We start from the raw sequence: 19,411 nt of genomic DNA, 5'->3' as shown, positions 1-19,411 counted from the left end.
AAGCCACAACTAGAGAGAAGTCGTGCACCACAACGAAGAGCCTGGGAGCCTTAACGAAAGATCCTGAGTGCTGCAACTAAGACCTGACACAGCCAAAAAGAAATAAAATAACTAAATAAAATTAAAAAAAAAAAAGAAGACTAGGTCCAAATACACTGACATGGAAAGATGTTCTGGATACATTGTAAATTGTTCAAAGCAAATTGCAGAATATTATAAAGTATGACATTTTTAAAAATATGCATTTAAATGTATGTATATGCAGAGAAAAAGTGTCTAGTTCCCACTAAATTACCAACAGGCGGTATCCCTAGGAGTAGGATTGGAGAAGGGGAAACGTTTCATTTTTACTAAGTGCATTTCCATATCACTTTCAGGAGTTTTTCCCAATAACCCTGCATTACTTTTATAATTGTTTAAATGAAGACTTATCCATGAAAAAAGGCAAAAAATAAATAAATAATTAAACACGAAGCTACATTATATTCCTGAGAAGAGGTTAGTTACGAACATTCCCACTTGATTATGGAGTGGTTGGGACTTAGACTCAAGCACAGGGCCCGGGCAGGCTGTCCTGTGGCTTTGCCTCATTAGCTTTTCCGACCGTGCTTTTCTCTTCGGAATGCCTACAAGATGTTCAATTAGTCATAGCAGTTGAGGCCAGGGGTTAATAAAATGGACAAAGGAGCAGGGAGGGTGCTGGCCCAGACAAGGCTGAAGCCAAACAAAGTCCACCTCTCCAGACCCTTGATAGCCACCAAGGCCCACCAACCCAACTGCCCCTGAGGAACCCTTTCTGACCTCTGACCTCTCGTCCCCCAAACCATATTTGACTTCTTTCCAGCTTTCACAGTTCAGCCCTAAATTATATTGTCGTGTTTTAGTCTTTCCTCATAAGAACATCAGGGGCAAGCAGGATGACATTTTAGGATCAGTGAGGAAATGCTGGTCTTTTCCCCATCCTGGTCCTCCATTATCTAGTAGTGGGAAAGTTTGAATAGTGTTTTCTTTATCTGAAAGCTTCACAACAGACTAGTTGGAGCATTTGTGCTCACAGACTCAGAAGTCCCCAACCCAGTGTCATCAAAAGGGTACTGGAATACCTGGGCCCACAGGAAGGGACCACCTTCAGATGCCAAGTGACCTGAAACAGCCTCTAGGCTCCGGAGAGCTTACCTTTCCTGACCCTGGAGGATTAAGTCTTGGGTGAGAAAGAGCAAATTCCACAAGCAGGGCAGATGAGGACAAACGGCCCCACCCCAGTTGCCCAGGCCATACTGTGGCCCAGAGAAAGCTTGGACCGTTTGTGCCCTTGTGCAACTTCAGAGCCATTTCCTGGACTTTTTGAAATGAATTTTTTACATGGACAAAACAAAGTGCAGGGCTGAGGACAATTTCCACATAAATAAAGCAAACTCCAAATACGGCTATTAAAGAACCAAGCTCCCAGGGTAACCAACTGCAGAGCCAAGATTCACTGACGGTCCGCATTCCACTTCATCTTGTCTTTGGGAATTTGGGATGAACTGGGATGAAAACAAATATTTTCAATAACACCCCCCCCCAGAAAGAAATCCAATTCAGCAATTAATAGCTTTATTCAATTACAGGGGGAGACAGGTTGAGAGGGAGAGAAGAGCATTGATTGCTTGAGTTGCTTTTTATTCCTCTTAGAAATAATGTCTTGAATCATTCAAATGCCAAATATTTTTTAAATGTATTTACAGACGAGCCGCCAGCCTCTTCCCCGTGAAGAAGTAAATCAAATCCACCAGGACTGCAAACGCATGGGGCTTCTGATTGGCCGGGGTGGCACTTTTTCTCAGGTAACAAGAAGGCTGGCCTTTACCTATCACTTTAGGTAGGCATCTCCCTGAGGTCCCAGTGCTGGTCCCTTGTCTTCACCCCTATGCTAGGGGACCCAGTTCCGCTTCCTCTAGGCTTAGTGTTCAGACGTTTTCAAAAGAAAGGGACAGTGAAGCCCTCGGGCCACTAGAGGGCGCTGTGTGAAATGGTTTGGTTACTGCCGTTCGGCGGGGAATATACACAGAGGACAGTCTAAGGAAGCAGAAAAAAGCTGCACAGACAAAGCAGAGGACTTACAGGACAGGTCATAATAGTGTCATAACAGTCATGCGTAACCAGTTTGTCTCATGTGTGAATTAGTTCTAACCTCTGAAAGCGCAGTCCTAGTCTTTTTTAACTCAGCCCTGGGCTCTGACTCTGTGACCCGCAAGCCCGCTAAGCCTTAGTGGCCGCTGTGGCCAGCAGCAACGTCATAGTGCTGTCAGGGCTAGGTGGCCCTGCAGGGGAGGTGGGGACCACCCTGGCCAGGTCCCTAATGCAGAACTCAAAATCAGCCACTCCCAGTGCCCTTCACTCTCAGGCTGGCAGAGGCAGAGAACAAGCTGTCCTTGCCTCCTTCCTGGGAAAGCCAAGTACAAGCCCCACAGTCGGGACCCTGGTGTGGCCCTGCCGTGGGCATGGGCTACTACTGTAAAGTGATCTGCCCCTCCATCCCTCACACCAGCAGGACCCTCTCCAGGGATTCGCTCCAGGGCAGAGATTTAAGATGTAACTCACTCCTACTCCTCCCCTAATTTGTTCTTGGCCTTTGGCATCCTTCTCTCCCGTTTTAAACATGCGTCATTCTTCCTAGTTTCCCTGCTTCACTGCTGCCTCTCACTTGATTTCAGCGAACGCCCTCGTCTGGTGCTTCTCAGAGAAAATGGAAGCCATTAGGCAAGATCCCTATAGAAGCTCATCTGTCCCCCGAGCCAGTTCCCACCTCCTTTCCTAAAGGTTAGAGAACGAGACGTCTCTCCGTGCTCTTGACCCTCCACACTCCCTCCACTTAGGGAAACAGGTCTGTGTTCTCTTGTTTCTGCAGTTTTTTTCAACTTCCCCTCAGCCTGTGAACAAATAGACTGAAAGCTCTTCCAGCCCAAACCAAACCATAGCAAACAAAACCAGAATGAATGCTTTTGCTGGGAAATGCTGAGTTTTTTCTAGTCCTGGTCCCAGATATTTTTCTATATGAATCAGACGGAGTAAGTTAATGATTCAAAATCCTAAGACGGGCTACTTATAAACACAGAGAACAATTCATTGTTTACTTGCTGAGTTAGTCCTTAGTTATCCAGCACACACCTGAGTCCTAAGCAGCCACTGCTTGGCTGGATACTAGAGCTACAGTGAGAAATAAGATCTGTCCCTCCCTCCATGGAACTGGCAGAGGAGAAAGACTTAAACAGAAAATGATGATACAATCTAGTATGCTTGCCAATAACCATACGAAGGGATAGCGTACACTGTTCTAAATGCTTTGCATGTGTTCACTCATTTAATGCTCTCAACACGCCTATGAAACAAGTACTCTTATCCTTATTTTACAGATGAAGAAAAAGAGGCACAGAGAGGCTAAGTAAATTGCCCAAGTCACACAGTTAGTAAGTGGCAGAACCAGGATCCAAATTCAGGCAGTCTGATTTCCGAATCTGTCCTCGTAGGAGAGTAAACCCGAGGGGACGAGACTGGAGGCCGGGAGTCCAGGTGGGAGCTAATGATGCTGTCTGAACTTGAACAGCAACCGTAGGGATAGAGGAGACATCCAGAGAGCAATCTGGCAGTGAAATGCCCAGGACTTGGGTATAAAGGGATGAGTGCAGCTTTGAACTTGGTCCCTTTCTATCTATAGACAAGTCTGTAGCTCAGAGGAAAGAATCGAGGTGAGGATCACGATTTGGGGGTCATCAGCATAGAAGTGGGGAGAGGAGGAAATCTCCTGGGAAGGGAATCTAGATGCAAAATACAGAGAGATGAGGATAGACGCCTGGGTCACATCAACTTTTAAAGGGCAGGTGGAAGAAGAGGTACCCAGATGGAGACACAAAACGGGTGGAGAGCTGTGAGGAGAGCTAGGAGGGTACGGAGTCATGGAAGCAAGAGAGTGGGGAGGTTCTGGAAGGGGGAGCGACAGAAGTGCCAAATGCAGAAGAGAAAGCCAGAAAGGCTAAGGGCTGGAATGTGCCCACTGGATTCCACGCTTAGCAGCCGACTGGCAGCTTTAGCCAGAGTGGGGCCAGAAGGCTGATGGGACAGAAGCCAAGCTGCAGTGCGTTGAGATGTGAATAGAGGGAAGGCAGAGTGGAAAGTAATGGCCAAGAGCATCAACCAGTCTTTTTATTTTTATAAGTTTGATAAAAGGAAGGATAGTATATGTATGGTAGCTGGAAGAGACCAGGAGGGTCAACACATTTTTATCTGTGGTTTTTTTTTTTTTTTTAACGTCTTTATTGGAGTATAATTGCTTTACAATGGTGTGTTAGTTTCTGCTTTATAACAAAGTGAATCAGTTATACATATACATATGTTCCCATATCTCTTCCCTCTTGCGTCTCCCTCCCTCCCACCCTCCCTATCCCACCCCTCTAGGTGGTCACAAAGCACCAAGCTGATCTCCCTATGCTATGCGGTTGCTTCCCACTAGCTATCTATTTTACATTTGGTAGTGTATATATGTCCATGCCACTCTCTCACTTTGTCACAGCTTACCCTTCCCCTTCCCCGTGTCTTCAAGTCCATTCTCTAGTAGGTCTGCATCTTTATTCCCATCTTACCCCTATGTTCTTCATGACCTTTTTTTTTTTTCTTAGATTCCAAATATATGTGTTAGCATACAGTATTTGTTTTTCTCTTTCTGACTTACTTCACTCTGTATGACAGACTCTAGGTCCATCCATCTCACTACAAATAACTTAATTTCATTACTTTTTATGGCTGAGTAATATTCCATTGCATATATGTGCCACATCTTCTTTATCCATTCATCTGTTGATGGACGCTTAGGTTGCTTCCATGTTCTGGCTATTATCTGTGGTTTTATGTGTGGCTTGGATTTAGATTATGAGAGCTGTAAGCCTACTTGTTTATAGGCTGAGGGGAAGTTGAGGAGAAGGTGAAGATGCGAGAGAATGCAGGGGTGTTTCCTGGAGGGAAGGTGATGGGAGAAGAAAGGGCCAAAGGCACAGGTAGAAAATTCGGAGTCGAATCATAGACGGTTTGTTCCTTGAACCTTCAGGCTAGGATATAAGAATGCACGTGGGAGCAAGCAAGTTTATAGAAAGGTCTTGCTTGACAGCTTCTGAGGGGCATGAGGCAAGATTGTCTATGACACAGAGTGAGGGGTGTAGGAACTGAGTGAGGAAATTGAGAGGAATGGAAATTAGAATGGCAAAGGAGAGAGGGCCTGACGTTTAGGACACCAGCAGAAGTAGGACCCTGCATTTCCTGTGGTGTTTGTCCACAAGTGGTGGGATTTTCCTTACCACTTCTCAACTCTCTGTGTTGGAGCAAAACAGTTCTGTTATAGCTTTGATCGGACCTGGGACTTTGCTGTGTGTGTGCAGCAGCGGAAGGGGAGGAAGGCAAGCAAAGTGAGGGGGCAGGTGAGAGAGGGGTTCATATCCTCAACCCTGTGCTCCAAGCTGGGTAGGAAGAGGAGGACGAGATCTGAGGGGGGTGACACACCTGAAGATCATGGAGGGAGGAGACTGAAGTGTTCATGGGAAGGGCGGATGCAGTGGGGTCAGAAATGGAAGAATTCCTAATGAAGATGAGGCTTGTGGTGCTGGCCTGGGGCGTGAGTGGGTGCAGAGGAGCGCAGACGAAGGTTCCGGGAGTTGTGGCGATCAAGAAACTGAGACGCTAGTTTGTTGGGTTGCACACAGGGACACAGAAGGCAACCTCGGTGATGGCAGAAACGGAGGGTAGATAGAGGCCTAAGACCTCAGTGGAGGTGGTGGAAGGACCAGGAGGTCAGCAGGTGACAAAAAGGAAAAGGGGCCGAGCGGATGGTACCAGAATTTCTGAGACTAGAGGATGAATGGCCTGGATACAGCACTGGGGAGGGAGGAGACGAACCCTTGAGGGAAATATAAGGAATGCCATGAAAACAAGGTGTTGGATTCTTAACCTAGTGCATTTCCTTGAAGTCGTAGTTGATTCTATGATGATCCGTTGCTCTATTTTCCTTTATCTCCTCAGACATTCCGCATCGCACCCTCGATGTGCATCACTAAACCAGAAGTTGATTTTGCAGTGGAAGTATTCCGTTCTGCCTTAATCCAACACATGGAGAGACAAGCCAAATAAATTTTTTGAAAATAAAGAACCACAAGCCTCAAGAACTTCCCACTTATGTTCAAGGGTTAATTTGAGAAATTTCAGAACCACTGGTATAAGTTGTAAATGGTTGCCTGCCTACCAGCCGTATTTGTTAACGGAGCCCCTGTTACCTTGAGAAAGCCATCCCTCAGGAAAGGATCTGTATCCCTAGCTCAGAGAATAAATCCTAATTAGTCTAGATTAGTTATGATAATTTAATCCTCCTTTGTGGTGAATGTTTACACCTGATATGTGACATGATTCCTGCAGGAAAATCTTTTGGTGGAGGTGCCTTCAGGAAAAGGTTTCTTCATCTCCGGAAGAGATGTGTTCGTCTTGCATTGAAGCATCAGATGTCACGATAGGACTGCTCCAACCACCGTCAGCTACTTTGCGGCCCTGAGGACAAAGCTTATTTGCTGAGGTTGGAAGGTGGAGCGAAGCTGAGTCCTTAGTGATGTCAGTGGGCCACTGATTTAACCAATCCTGGAGCCCCCTTACCTTGGGGCTTCTTGTTATCTGAGAAAATAAATTCAGTGCATTGCACAAGCCTTTTTCATTTAAGTTTTCTCTTATTGCAGCCACAAGCATCCTGGGAAATGATGCAGAAAATACCCCACGTAGATAACTGTCCTCTCCTTTAACTCCCCTAAAATGTCTATCAGAACCTCCTTTGTTTCCACTGCCATCATCCCACCCTGGACTAAATTCTCATTACTCCTATTATAATAGTCTCCAAGACCAGAAGTTCCCAAACTTTATAGTCATTAGAATGCACATTCATAGTGCTTCTTTCCTATATGTATGCACTATTTGTCTTAAAATTGACTTAATATTTTTCCTTAATCTGACATTTTTCACTTAGATGTATTTGATAGTAACGTTTCTATCATTATAATAGATGAGAAATCAGTACTACTTGTCACAACTGGAAAGTGCTCATAAAATAGAGTGAACACAAAGCGATGCAATTCAGGTCTAGCAAAATACAGTTTCTTGAAGATGTTCTCAGCCTGAGGCTTGTTCTTTCTTTGTTCAAAAGGGAGTTTAGGGGGAAAAAAGAGCTTACAGAGTGTTTGAGGAGTGTAAAAAGATACTGGCAAGCTGAGTCCCTCTCCTTAACACAAACAGAAGAAGATCCACAGAACTGAATAAGAAGTAACTTTCTCAGCATGTAATTTGATGTTTATTTAAGCTGTGTCCCGGTTTGAAGCCACGTCCTAATGGTTTACCCCGAGGTGTCAGTTCCACTAAGATAACCCACACCTCACTGCCCGATTTGTCTCCCTCGGGCATTGACTTAAACATGTCCTTCTCTTGCACAAAACCTTCCGGTGGCTCCCCATTGCCTCCCAGATAAGATCAAAACCCCTATAAGAAGGAGCTTAATGCCCTCTAGTATCCAACATCCAAATAGAGCAAAGACTTTAGAAATGCTCTGTTTGGGCGCAGTGGAAAGATGATTGGATTACGAGCCAAATAACCTGAATTCTAAACTCAGTTCTCCCATTTATTTGGTACAGATGACCTTGGGCAAGACTTTTAATCTCTTTTTAACCTCATTTTGTTCCCAGGCAGATCAATACTTGTCCTTCCTACCTCCTGAGTTGTCCTGGGAATCAAGTAGCCTAACAGATGGAAAAGTGCTTGCAAACTAGAGAACTATACAAATAGCAATTTCTTTCTTTCAAGCCACATTTCCCTTCTTTCCTTCACTACAGAGTCTCCCAAGAGCAGCCTTTGTGCTCCTGTATGCTTCCTTGCTTCCCGTTCATGCCCCAACAACTGAGACCCCATTCTGGCCTCTCGTTCCTTGACAACTGCCTTCTCAAAAGGCCACCAGTGACTTCCTTATGGCCAAAACTTAACGTTTCCTTTGAATGTTCTTTCTAAACAACTGCTCCTTCTTGAGTTGATTCCCTCAGCTTCTGCAATGTGGTCCTTTTATCTCAGATGGCACCTTCGTAGTCTCCCCTGGCAACTCCTCCACGACAGGGTTCTGTCCTGGGCCATCTCTTCCTCCATGCTAGAGTCTCTCCCTATGGGCAACCTCATCCACTTAGGAGATTTCCCCTACCTTGACATACTGATGACTTGCAAATATTCATCTTCAGTCTCAACCTTTTTGCTGAACCCCAGCTCCAAGGTTCTAACTGTCTGGACACCTTCATTTGGATGTCACAAGGACACTTCAAATTCAACATTTCTAACACAAAACACACTAAATTTCTCTCCTACAATGAATTCCTTCTTGATTAATGAGGCTTTTGTCTCAAGCTCAACATTTAGGGCATTATTTTTCTCCAAGTTATCTTTTTGCCTTTCATATGACTACATCTCATAAATACTTTCTCCAACGTAATTTTTCCAATATGGCTCATTTATACCAAAACTGCCTTAATTTGTGCCGTCATCTTCTTTCCTGAACTATTTCAACCACCTCCTAACTGGTATTCTGGACGCCTTCCCAATCCATTCTCTACACTGATTCCAAAGTCAGTTAATTAAAGGATTAAGTATGATCACATCTCTCATCTTTTGAAGGCTTTGAGGGCTCCCTATTGCTCATGGAACAAAGTCCAAATTCCAACTATTATGGTATTCAAGAGCCTTCACAACTTCTCCCCAGACCAAGTTTTCATGCTTTACTCCCTTTGCTCCTTTCATGTCATGCATATTGGTTCTTAGCTCCTATAATTCACTCTACCTGGTACGTTCTTCTGCTCTTCTTTGTGAGTGAAAATGATGGGATCAGGGAGATTGGACAAGAAAGCCAACACTTCTTTGTTATTCTTCAAGGCCTTCCCATTTTCAGTATTTCTTTCCTTTCAAGATAAAGAAAAAGGGGGAGGGATTTCCCTGGTGGCTCAGTGCCTAAGACTCCACACTCCCAGTGCAGGGGGCCCAGGTTTGATCCCTGGTCAGGGAACTAGATCCCACATGCATGCTGCAACTAAGAGTTCACATGCCACAACTAAGGAGCCCGCTGGCCACAACTAAGGAGCACATGTGCCACAACTAAGGAGTATGCCTGCTGCAACTAAGACTCGGTGCAACAAAATAAATAAATTTAGAAAAAGAAAAAGGGGGAAACATTGAAAATAATGTTTATGATGACCATTTAGAAATTTAATAAAATATGAAGGGAAAACAACAAAATACAAATTTAAAACAAAATAAAAGCAAAAAAAGGTTTCATGCTTAGGCCAAGATCCCTGCCAGGACACCCTCTCCTGGAAGAAGGAAGCTGAGGGATTTAATTGTTCAGATAAATTCATAGAACATATTCCTTGTGGTTTCCTGAGTCCTACAGGATCTTGTGTACATCTAGGAGTACAACTTGTTAGTCTCCCACCTCCTGGAATCTGTGTAGAGTAAAAGCCAGCAATGGAATTCTGAAACATAGCCAGGTCCTAGGTCTCATTTCTTGACTATGAAGTTTGTATAACTCTATCCAAGTGCTCTGACCAGGATAAACTGCTCCTCTTTCTTGAAGAGCATTTGGAGATTTAAAATGTGTTAAGCCATTGGAGGTATGGAGCAGAAAGGGCAAACATTGTGGCCTTGGAGCATGTATTCATTTCTTTCACTAGTTTATAAACATGATGGATTCCTACTTCTTTCCATCTGGAACCATGGGTAGGAGTTTAGCACCACCATTTCTTGCCCTTCCATTTTCTGCTCTACCCACAGGAGGTGGGATGTAAGCCAGCTTACATAAGACAAGAAGCCCACATGCTTGCCAAGCTCTTTTTTATTTCCTTTCTTGTTGAAACTGCCTGAAGTGAAGCTAATGAACACTCAGCTCACGTAAACTTCTTCCACACAGGGAACATATTGACAGTTAATCATGTGATGAGAATATAATATTAAAATGTTGGCAACTGTTTAAAAACCCTTGAAATGACAATCCACTCAGGAGGGAGTAATTAAAAAAAAACACATCAAACTTTGATTATACCATTAATTATAATAATTATAAAGAGATGTAAAATAACACTGATAAATTGGTAATACAGTAATGAACTATGCTCTTATTTGTGTTTTCAAGCGCCATCTTTTACATCAGTGTAGTTTTTAACTTTCTAGTAATTCAAAGTAACCTCAAAAGGTATCTCTAAACTATGGGAGGACTTGATCCTTCTTCCACCTTTAAATCCCACTTAAATCTCATCAACATTGGTCACTTCATCATCACTTAATTCCAGAGCATCACAGTCAAGTTTCAAAAGTAGGTTTGAAGACTCTGGGCCGTGCAGCAGCAGATTGCTCGGGTTAATTAAAGCTGAAGCCTCATTTCCAGCTAAGGCACAAACAGTCAAAATGGCGCACCTTTGCCCATTAAAAACAGGAATACTAGAACAAAACACCACAAAGTATCTCAACAAAAACAAAAGGGCCACCTAACTTAGCAAGAGTGAAGACACAGAACCAAAGGCTCAATTATGCCAGTACCTTTAGGTTTAGTTCAGATGAAGGTAGGTCAGCCTGGTCTGACTGGTGACAGACGTAAGGAGTGTTGGCAGAACCGGAGGCATTGTGCTAGTAATCCAGGACGGAGAACATAGAGAGACGTCAAAACACAATTTAATCAAGAACTGGTTGGGGAGGGTCATTGCAGACAGCAACTAATGAAAACACAACGTGCAACAGAGGGAGCCTGCACAAGCTCTCCACCTGATTTGTTTCGGGCAAATTAACCTCTCTAAGCTGAAGCTTCGTTGGGTCCAAAAAGGAGGATAATATAATCCCATGGATCCCTTGGGAGGATTTAAATAAACAAATACACTGACAGCTGCTCAATTAATATTAACTCTTTCCTTAGTGTCACTTTCCTTTTGATACAGAACTTCCTTAGTTGCACTTGGCTCTCACCATCTTGGGATAATGTTGATTCCTGTGGATACATCTTATCTCCTAACCAAACTCTAAAATCCTGGCAAGGTGACCTTGTCTTCTCCATCCTCATATACATCAGGCCTAACACAGTGTCCCTCACCAAAAGGCAAAGACTAACTCCTGATGGTGCTGTATGCATTTTATCCATAGGTGGTACAGTGTCACCAACAGCTTAAGGCAGCAATTACCCAACTGAAATAAACAATTAGCCATCTGGGAGCTGAGATTGGAAATGACTCTGTGTTTGCAGCCGTGTGGTTGACAGGGTCTTGGTGCTCTGGTCGGATGTCTGGCCTGAGCCTCTGAGGTGGGAGAGCCGAGTTCAGGACATTGGTCCACCAAACACCTCCCAGCCCCATGTAATATCAAATGGCGAAAGCTCTCCCAGAGATATCCGTCTCAACGCTAAGACCCAGCTCCACTCAGAGACCAGCAAGATCCAGTGCTGGACATCCCATGCCAAACAACTAGCAAGACAGGAATGCAGGCCCACCCATTAGCAGAGAGGCTGCCTAAAATCATAATAAGGTCACAGACACCCCAAAACACACCACCAGACATGGTCCTTCCCACCAAAAAGACAAGATCCAGCCTCATCCACCAGAACACAGGCACCAGTCCCCTCCACCAGGAAGCCTACACAACCTACTGAACCAGTGTTACCCACTGGGAGCAGACACCAGAAACAACGGGAACTATGAACTTGCAGCCTGCGAAACGGAGACCCCAAACACAGTAAGTTAAGCAAAATGAGAAGACAGAGAAATACACAGCAGATGAAGGAGCAAGGTAAAAACCCAACAGACCAAACAAATGAAGAGGAAATAGGCAATCTACCTGAAAAAGAATTCAGAGTAATGATAGTAAAGATGATCCAAAATCTTGGAAATAAAATGGAGAAAATACAAGAAACGTTTACCAAGGACCTAGAAGAACTAAAGAGCAAACAAACAATGATGAACAACACTATAAATGAAATTTAAAATTCTCTAGAAGGAATCAGTAGCAGAATAACTGAGGCAGAAGAATGGATACGTGACCTGGAAGATAAAATAGTGGAAATAACTACTGGAGAGCAGAATAAAGAAAAAAGAATGAAAAGAATTGAGGACAATCTCAGAGACCTCTGGACAACATTAAACACACCAACATTCAAATTATAGGGGTCCCAGAAGAAGAAGAGAAAAAGAAAGGGACTGAGAAAATATTTGAAGAGACTATAGTTGAAAACCTTCCTAATATGCGTAAAGATATAGTCAGTCAAGTCCAGGGAGCTCAGAGAGTCCCATACAGGATAAATCTAAGGAGAACCACGCCAAGACACATGTTAATCAAACTATCAAAAATTAAACACAAAGAAAAAATATTAAAAGCAGCAGGGGAAAAACAACAAATAACATACAAGGGAATCCCCATAAGGTTAACAGCTGACCTTTCAGCAGAAACTCTGCAAGCCAGAAGGGAGTGGCAAGACCTATTTAAAGTGATGAAAGGGAAAAACCTACAACCAAGATTATTCTACCCAGCAAGGATCTCATTCAGATTCGATGGAGAAATTAAAACCTTTACAGATAAGCAAAAGCTAAGAGAATACAGCACCACCAAACCAGCTCTCCAACAAATGCTAAAGGAACTTCTCTAGGCAGGAAACACAAGAGAAGGAAAAGACTTACAATAACACCCCAAAACAATTAAGAAAATGGTAATAGGAACATACATATCGATAACTACCTTAAATGTAAATGGATTAAATGCTCCAACCAAAAGACGTAGACTGGATAAATGGGTACAAAAACAAGACCTGTACATATGCTGTCTACAAGAGACCCACTTCAGACCTAGGGACACATACAGTCTGAAAGTGAGGGGATGGAAAAAGATATTCCATGCAAAGGGAAATCAAAAGAAAGCTGGAGTAGCAATTCTCATATCAGACAAAATAGACTTTAAAATAAAGACTATTACAAGAGACAAAGAAGGACACTACATAATGATCAAGGGATCAATCCAAGAAGAAGATATAACAATTGTAAATATTTATGCACCTAATATAGGAGCACCTTAATACATAAGGCAAATGCTAACAGCCATAAAAGGGGAAATCGACAGTAACACAATCATATTAGGGGACTTTAACACCCCACTTTCACCAATGGACAGATCATCCAAAATGAAAATAAATAAGGAAACACAAGCTTTAAATGATATTTTAAACAAGATGGACTTAATTGATATTTATAGGATATTCCATCCAAAAACAGTAGATTACACTTACTGCTCAAGTGCTCATAGAATATTCCCAGGATAGATCATACCTTGGGTCACAAATGAAGCCTCAGTAAATTTAAGAAAATTGAAATTGTATCAAGTATCTTTTCTGACCACAACACTATGAGACTAGATATCAATTACAGGGAAAAAATCTGTAAAAAATACAAACACATGGAGGCTAAACAATACACTACTAAATAACCAAGAGATCACTGAAGAAATCAAAGAGGAAATCAAAAAATACCTAGAATCAAATGACAATGAAAACATGATGACCCAAAACCTATGGGATGCAGCAAAAGCAGTTCTAAGAGGGAAGTTTATAACAATACAATCCTACCTCAAGAAAGAAGAAACATCTCAGATAAACAACCTAATCTTACACCTAAAGCAATTAGAGAAAGAACAACAGAAAAACCCCAAAGTTAGCAGAAGTAAAGAAATCATAAAGATCAGATCAGAAATAAATGAAAAACAAATGAAGGACATGATAGCAAAGATCAATAAAACTAAAAGCTGGTTCTTTGAGAAGATAAACAAAATTGATAAACCATTAGCCAGACTCATCAAGAGAAAAAGGGAGAAGACTCAAATCAATAGAATTAGAAATGAAAAAGGAGAAGTAACAACTGACATGGCAGAAATACAAAGGATCATAAGAGATTACAACAAACAACTATATGCCAATAAAATGGACAACCTGGAAGAAGTGGACAAATTCTTAGAAAGCACAACATCCCGAGACTGAACCAGGAAGAAATAGAAAACATAAACAGACCAATCACAAGCACTGAAGTTGAAACTGTGATTTAAAATCTTCCAACAAACAAAAGCCCAGGACCAGATGGCTTCACAGGTGAATTCTATCAAACATTTAGAAAAGAGCTAACACCTATCCTTCTCAAGATCTTCCAAAATATAGCAGAGGGAGGAACCTTCCTAAATTCATTCTATGAGGCCACCATCACCCTGATACCAAAACCAGACAAAGATGTCATAAAAAAAGAAGACTACAGGTCAATATCATTGATGAACATAGATGCAAAAATCCTCAACATAATACTAGCAAAGAGAATCCAACAGCACATTAAAAGGATCATACACCATGATCTAGTGGGGTTTATCCCAGGAATGCAAGGATTCTTCAATATACGCAAATCAATCAATGTGATATACCATATTAACAAACTGAAGGGGAAAAACCATAAGATCGTCTCAATAGATGCAGAAAAGGCTTTCAACAAAATTCAACACCCATTATGATAAAATCCCTACAGAAAGTAGGCATAGAGGGAACTTACCTCAACATAATAAAGGCCATATATGATAAACCCACAGCCAACATCATTCTCAATGGTGAAAAACTGAAACCATTTCTTCTAAGATCAGGAACAAGTCAAGGTTGTCCACTCTCACCACTATTATTCAACATAGTTTTGGAAGTTTTAACCACAACAATCAGAGAAGAAAAAGAAATAAACAGAATCCAAATCGGAAGAGAAGAAGTAAAACTGTCACTGTTTGCAGATGACATGATACCATACATACATAATCCCAAAGATGCTACCAGTAAACTACTAGAGCTAATCAATGAATTTGGTAAAGCAGCAGGATATAAAATTATTCCACAGAAATCTCTTGCATTCCTATACACTAATGATGAAAAATCTGAAAGAGAAATTAAGGAAAGACTCCCATTTACCATTGCAACAAAAAAATAAAATACCTAGGAATAAACCTACCTAAGGAGACAGGAGACCTATATGCAGAAAATTATAAGACACTGATGAAAGAAATTAAAGATGATACAAACAGATGGAGAGATATACCATGTTCTTGGATTGGAAGAATCAACATTGTGAAACTGTCTATACTACCCAAAGCAATCTACAGATTCAGTGCAATCCCTACCAAACTACCAATGGCATTTTCCACAGAACTAGAACAAAAAATTTCACAATTTGTATGGAAACACAAAAGACCCCGAATAGCCAAAGCAATCTTCAGAAAGAAAAATGGAGCTGGAGGAATCAGGCTCCCTGATTTCAGACTATACTATAAAGCTACAGTAATCAAGACAATATGGTACTGGCACAAAAACAGAAACATAGATCAATGGAACAAGATAGAAAGCCCAGAGATAAACCCACTCACCTACGGTCAACTAATCTATGACAAAGGAGGCAAGGATATACAATGGAGAAAAGACAGTCTCTTCAATAAGTGGTGCTAGGAAAACTGGACAGCTACATGTAAAAGAATGAAATTAGAACACTCCCTGACACCATGCACAAAAATAAACTCAAAATGGATTAGAGACCTAAATGTAAGACCAGACGCTATAAAACTCTTAGAGGAAAACATAGGAAGAACACTCTTTGACATAAATCACAGCAAGATCTTTTTTGATCCACCTCCTAGAGTAATGGAAATAAAAACAAAAATAAACAAATGGGACCTAATGAAGCTTCAAAGCTTTTGCACAGCAAAGGAAACCATAAACAAGATGAAAAGACAACCCTCAGAATGGGAGAAACTATTTGCAAATGAATCAACGGACAAAGGATTAATCTCCAAAATATATAAACAGCTCATGCAGCTCAATATTAAAAGAACAAACAACCCAATCCAAAAATGGGCAGAAGACCTAAATAGACATTTCTGCAAAGAAGATGTACAGATTGCCAACAAACACATGAAAGGATGCTCAACATCACTAATCATTAGAGAAATGCAAATCAAAACTGCAATGAGGTATCACCTCACACCGGACAGAATGGCCATTATCAAAAAGTCTACAAACAATAAATGCTAGAGAGGGTGTGGAGAAAAGGGAACCCTCCTACAAGGTTGGTGGGAATGTACATTGATACAACCACTATGGAGAACAGTATGGAGGCTCCTTAAAAAACTAAAAATAGAATTACCATACGACCCAGCAATCCCACTACTGGGCATATACCCTGAGAAAACCATAATTCAAAAAGAGTCATGTACCACAATGTTCATTGCAGCTCTATTTACAATAGCCAGAACATGGAAGCAACCTAAGTGTCCATCAACAGATGAATGGATAAAGAAGATGTGGCACATATATACAATGGAATATTACTTAGCCATAAAAAGAAACGAAACTGAGTTATTTGTAGCGAGGTGGATGGACCTAGAGACTGTCAGAGTGAAGTATGTCAGAAAGAGAAAAACAAATACCGTATGCTAACAGATATCTGAAATGTAAAAAAAAAAAAAAAAAAAAAAGCGTTCTGAAGAACCTAGGGGCAGGAGAGGAATAAAGATGCAGACACAGAGAATGGACTTGAGGACATGGGGAGGGGGAAGGGTAAGTTGGGACGAAGTGAGAGAGTGGCATGGACATATATACACTACCAAATGTAAAATAGATAGCTAGTGGGAAGCAGCCGCACAGCACAGGGAGATCAGCTCGGTGCTTTGTGTCCACCTAGAGGGGTGGGATAGGGAGGGTGGGAACGAGACGCAAGAAGGATGAGATTTGGGAATGTATGTATATGCATAGCTGATTCACTTTGTTATACAGCAGAAAGTAACACACCATTGTAAAGCAATTATACTCCAATAAAGATGTTTTAAAAAATTAGTCATCTGACATGCACATGTGTGTGTATTCAGAAATATAAATTATATATATTTAGAAATACATAATATATATTTAGAAATGTATATATAATTAGAGATATATATAAAGAAATCTGTATTTAGAAATATTATATATATATATATGTACACATATATATATTTAGATTTTGGTAATAAAGTACCAGAGGTAACTTTAGAAAGAAAAGGAAACCACTCTTGGATGAATTGTGAGGTCATAATATCTGAAGGAGGAATCAAGAGGGCTCCCAGGCATCTCCTATTCATCCTCCAAGGGGTTGCAATTCTGTGCACTCTCCTCAGGCCCCCAGTTCACACCCCTGCCCTTCTCACTCTCAATAAGTGACTGTTGTTTATCAGAAGAACATTGAAACTATCCAACAAGGATTCTGATCATATCACTCTCCTGCTTAATACTTGTTTGATGCCTTCCCTCAGGCCTGTCTCTGGCTTGCATCCTGGCCTGGTGGCCCTGCACCTTTCCCTGGCTTCTGCACGCCTGCCATGCTGCCCTCCAACCGCCCCCCATACCCCTGCCTATCTCAGGGCTGCTGCACCATGTTCTCTCCTCCCGGAGCCCTCAGGCTTCTTCACCTGCTACCTCTTCCTCATCCTTCACAGAGCCGATAACCACATTCATGATCAGGTTATTATTTTACATAAACCTTTCCCTCAACACACACATATTCTCCAGGATCTTACAGCTTGAATTGTTCATTCTCTTCTGGATTTTCAATTTCTATATTTTTCTTTCTTCTTCCTCTCAGCCTAAAAACATGCCTCTCCCTCCATTTAAAAAAACAAAAACAGAAACAGAAAAAAACTTCTTTCAAATGTATATCCTTGAGAGGAGGAGAGAAGATGGCGGAAGAGTAAGATGCGAAGATCACCTTCCTTCCCACAGATACAGTAGAAATACATCTACACGTGGAACTGCTCCTACAGAACACCCACTGAACGCTGGCAGAAAACGTCAGACCTCCCAAAAGGCAAGAAACTACCCCTGTACTTGGGTAGGGCAAAAGAAAAAAGAAAAAACAGAGACAAAAGAATAGGGACGGGACCTGCATCAGTGGGAGGGAGCCGTGAAGGAGGAAAGATTTCCACGCACTAGGAAGCCCCTTCGCGGGCAGAGACTGCGGGTGGCAGAGGAGGGAAGGTTCGGAGCCATGGAGGAGAGCGCAGCCACAGGGGTGCGGAGGGCAAAGCGGAGAGATTCCCGCACAGAGGCTCGGCGCCGAGCAGCACTCACCAGCCCGAGAGGCTTTTCTGCTCCCCCGCCGGGGCGGGCGGGGCTGGGAGCTGAGGCTCGGGCTTCGGTCGGATCGCAGGGAGAGGACTGGGGTTGGCGGCGTGAACACAGCCTGAAGGGGTTAGCGCACCACAGCTGGCTGGGAGGGGAGACCGGGAAAAAGTCTGCAGCTGCCGAAGAGGCAAGAGACTTTTTCTTGCCTCTTTGTTTCACGGCGCGCAAGGAGAGGGGATTCAGAGCGCCGCCTAAATGAACTCCAGAGACGGGCATGAGCCGCGGTGATCAGCGCGGGCCCCAGAGATGGGCGTGAGACGCTAAGGCTGCTGCTGCTGCCACCAAGAAGCCTGTGTGCGAGCACAGGTCACTCTCCACACCGCCCCTCCCGGCAGCCTGTGCAGCCCGCCACTGCCAGGGTCCCGCGATCCGGGGACAACTTTCCCGGAAGAACGCACTACGCGCCTCGGGCTGCTGCAACGTCACGCCGGCCTCTGCCGCCGCAGGCTCACCCCACCTCCTCTGTACCACACCCTCCCCCCGGCCTGAGTGAGCCAGAGCTCCCGAAGCAGCTGCTCCTTTAACCCCGGTCTGTCTGGGCAGGGAACAGACGCCCTCAGGCGACCTACATGCAGAGGCGGGGCCAAATCCAAAGCTGAACCCCGGGAGCTGTGCGAACAAAGAAGAGAAAGGGAAATCTCTCCCAGCAGCCTCAGAAGCAGCGGATTAAAACTCCACAAACAACTTGATGTGCCTGCATCTGTTGAATACCTGAATAGACAACGAATCATCCCAAATTCAGGAGGTGGACTTTGGGAGCAGGATATATTAATTTTTCCCCTTTTCCTTTTTTTTTGTGAGTGTATATGTATATGCTTCTGGGGGAGATTTTGTCTGTATAGCTTTGCTTTATAATAGCTTTATTTTACTTCACTATATTATAGCCTCTTTCTCTCTTTCTTTCTATTTTTTCTCCCTTTTACTCTGAGCCGTGTGGACAAAAGGCTCTTGGTGCTCCAGCCAGGCATCAGGGCCGTGCCTCTGAGGTGGGAGAGCCAACTACAGGACACTGGTCCACAAGAGACCTCCCAGCTCCACGTAATACCAAATGGCAAAAATCTCTCAGAGATCTCCATCTCAACATCAAGACCCAGCTTCACTCAATGACCAGCAAGCTACAGTGCTGGACACCTTATG

At 42.9% G+C, this 19,411-nt stretch overlaps 1 protein-coding gene across 5 annotated transcripts in view; it reads left to right on the top strand.

The window, feature by feature from the left end:
- The window catches only part of AGXT2 (alanine--glyoxylate aminotransferase 2), a 46,995-nt gene extending 40,281 nt beyond the window's left edge, over positions 1–6,714 (top strand). For 2 of the 5 annotated variants that reach the window (XM_036849400.1, XM_036849399.1), the window contains exons 13-14: positions 1,728–1,861; positions 6,046–6,711. In XM_036849400.1, coding sequence (XP_036705295.1) covers positions 1,728–1,861; positions 6,046–6,124 — 213 coding nt within the window. In that variant the 3' untranslated portion in view covers positions 6,125–6,711. Of the gene's footprint in view, positions 1–1,727; positions 1,862–6,045 lie in introns of all 5 variants that reach the window. The other 3 variants (XM_036849402.1, XM_036849404.1, XM_036849401.1) reach the window with 3 other exon arrangements.
- Positions 6,715–19,411: the final 12,697 nt, after the last annotated feature.

The sequence above is a fragment of the Balaenoptera musculus genome, chromosome 3, assembly GCF_009873245.2.
Source record: "Balaenoptera musculus isolate JJ_BM4_2016_0621 chromosome 3, mBalMus1.pri.v3, whole genome shotgun sequence".
Taxonomy (NCBI): domain Eukaryota; kingdom Metazoa; phylum Chordata; class Mammalia; order Artiodactyla; family Balaenopteridae; genus Balaenoptera; species Balaenoptera musculus.
The sequence above is the reverse complement of the archived record's forward strand: the minus strand, read 5'-3'. Positions and strand labels throughout refer to the sequence as shown.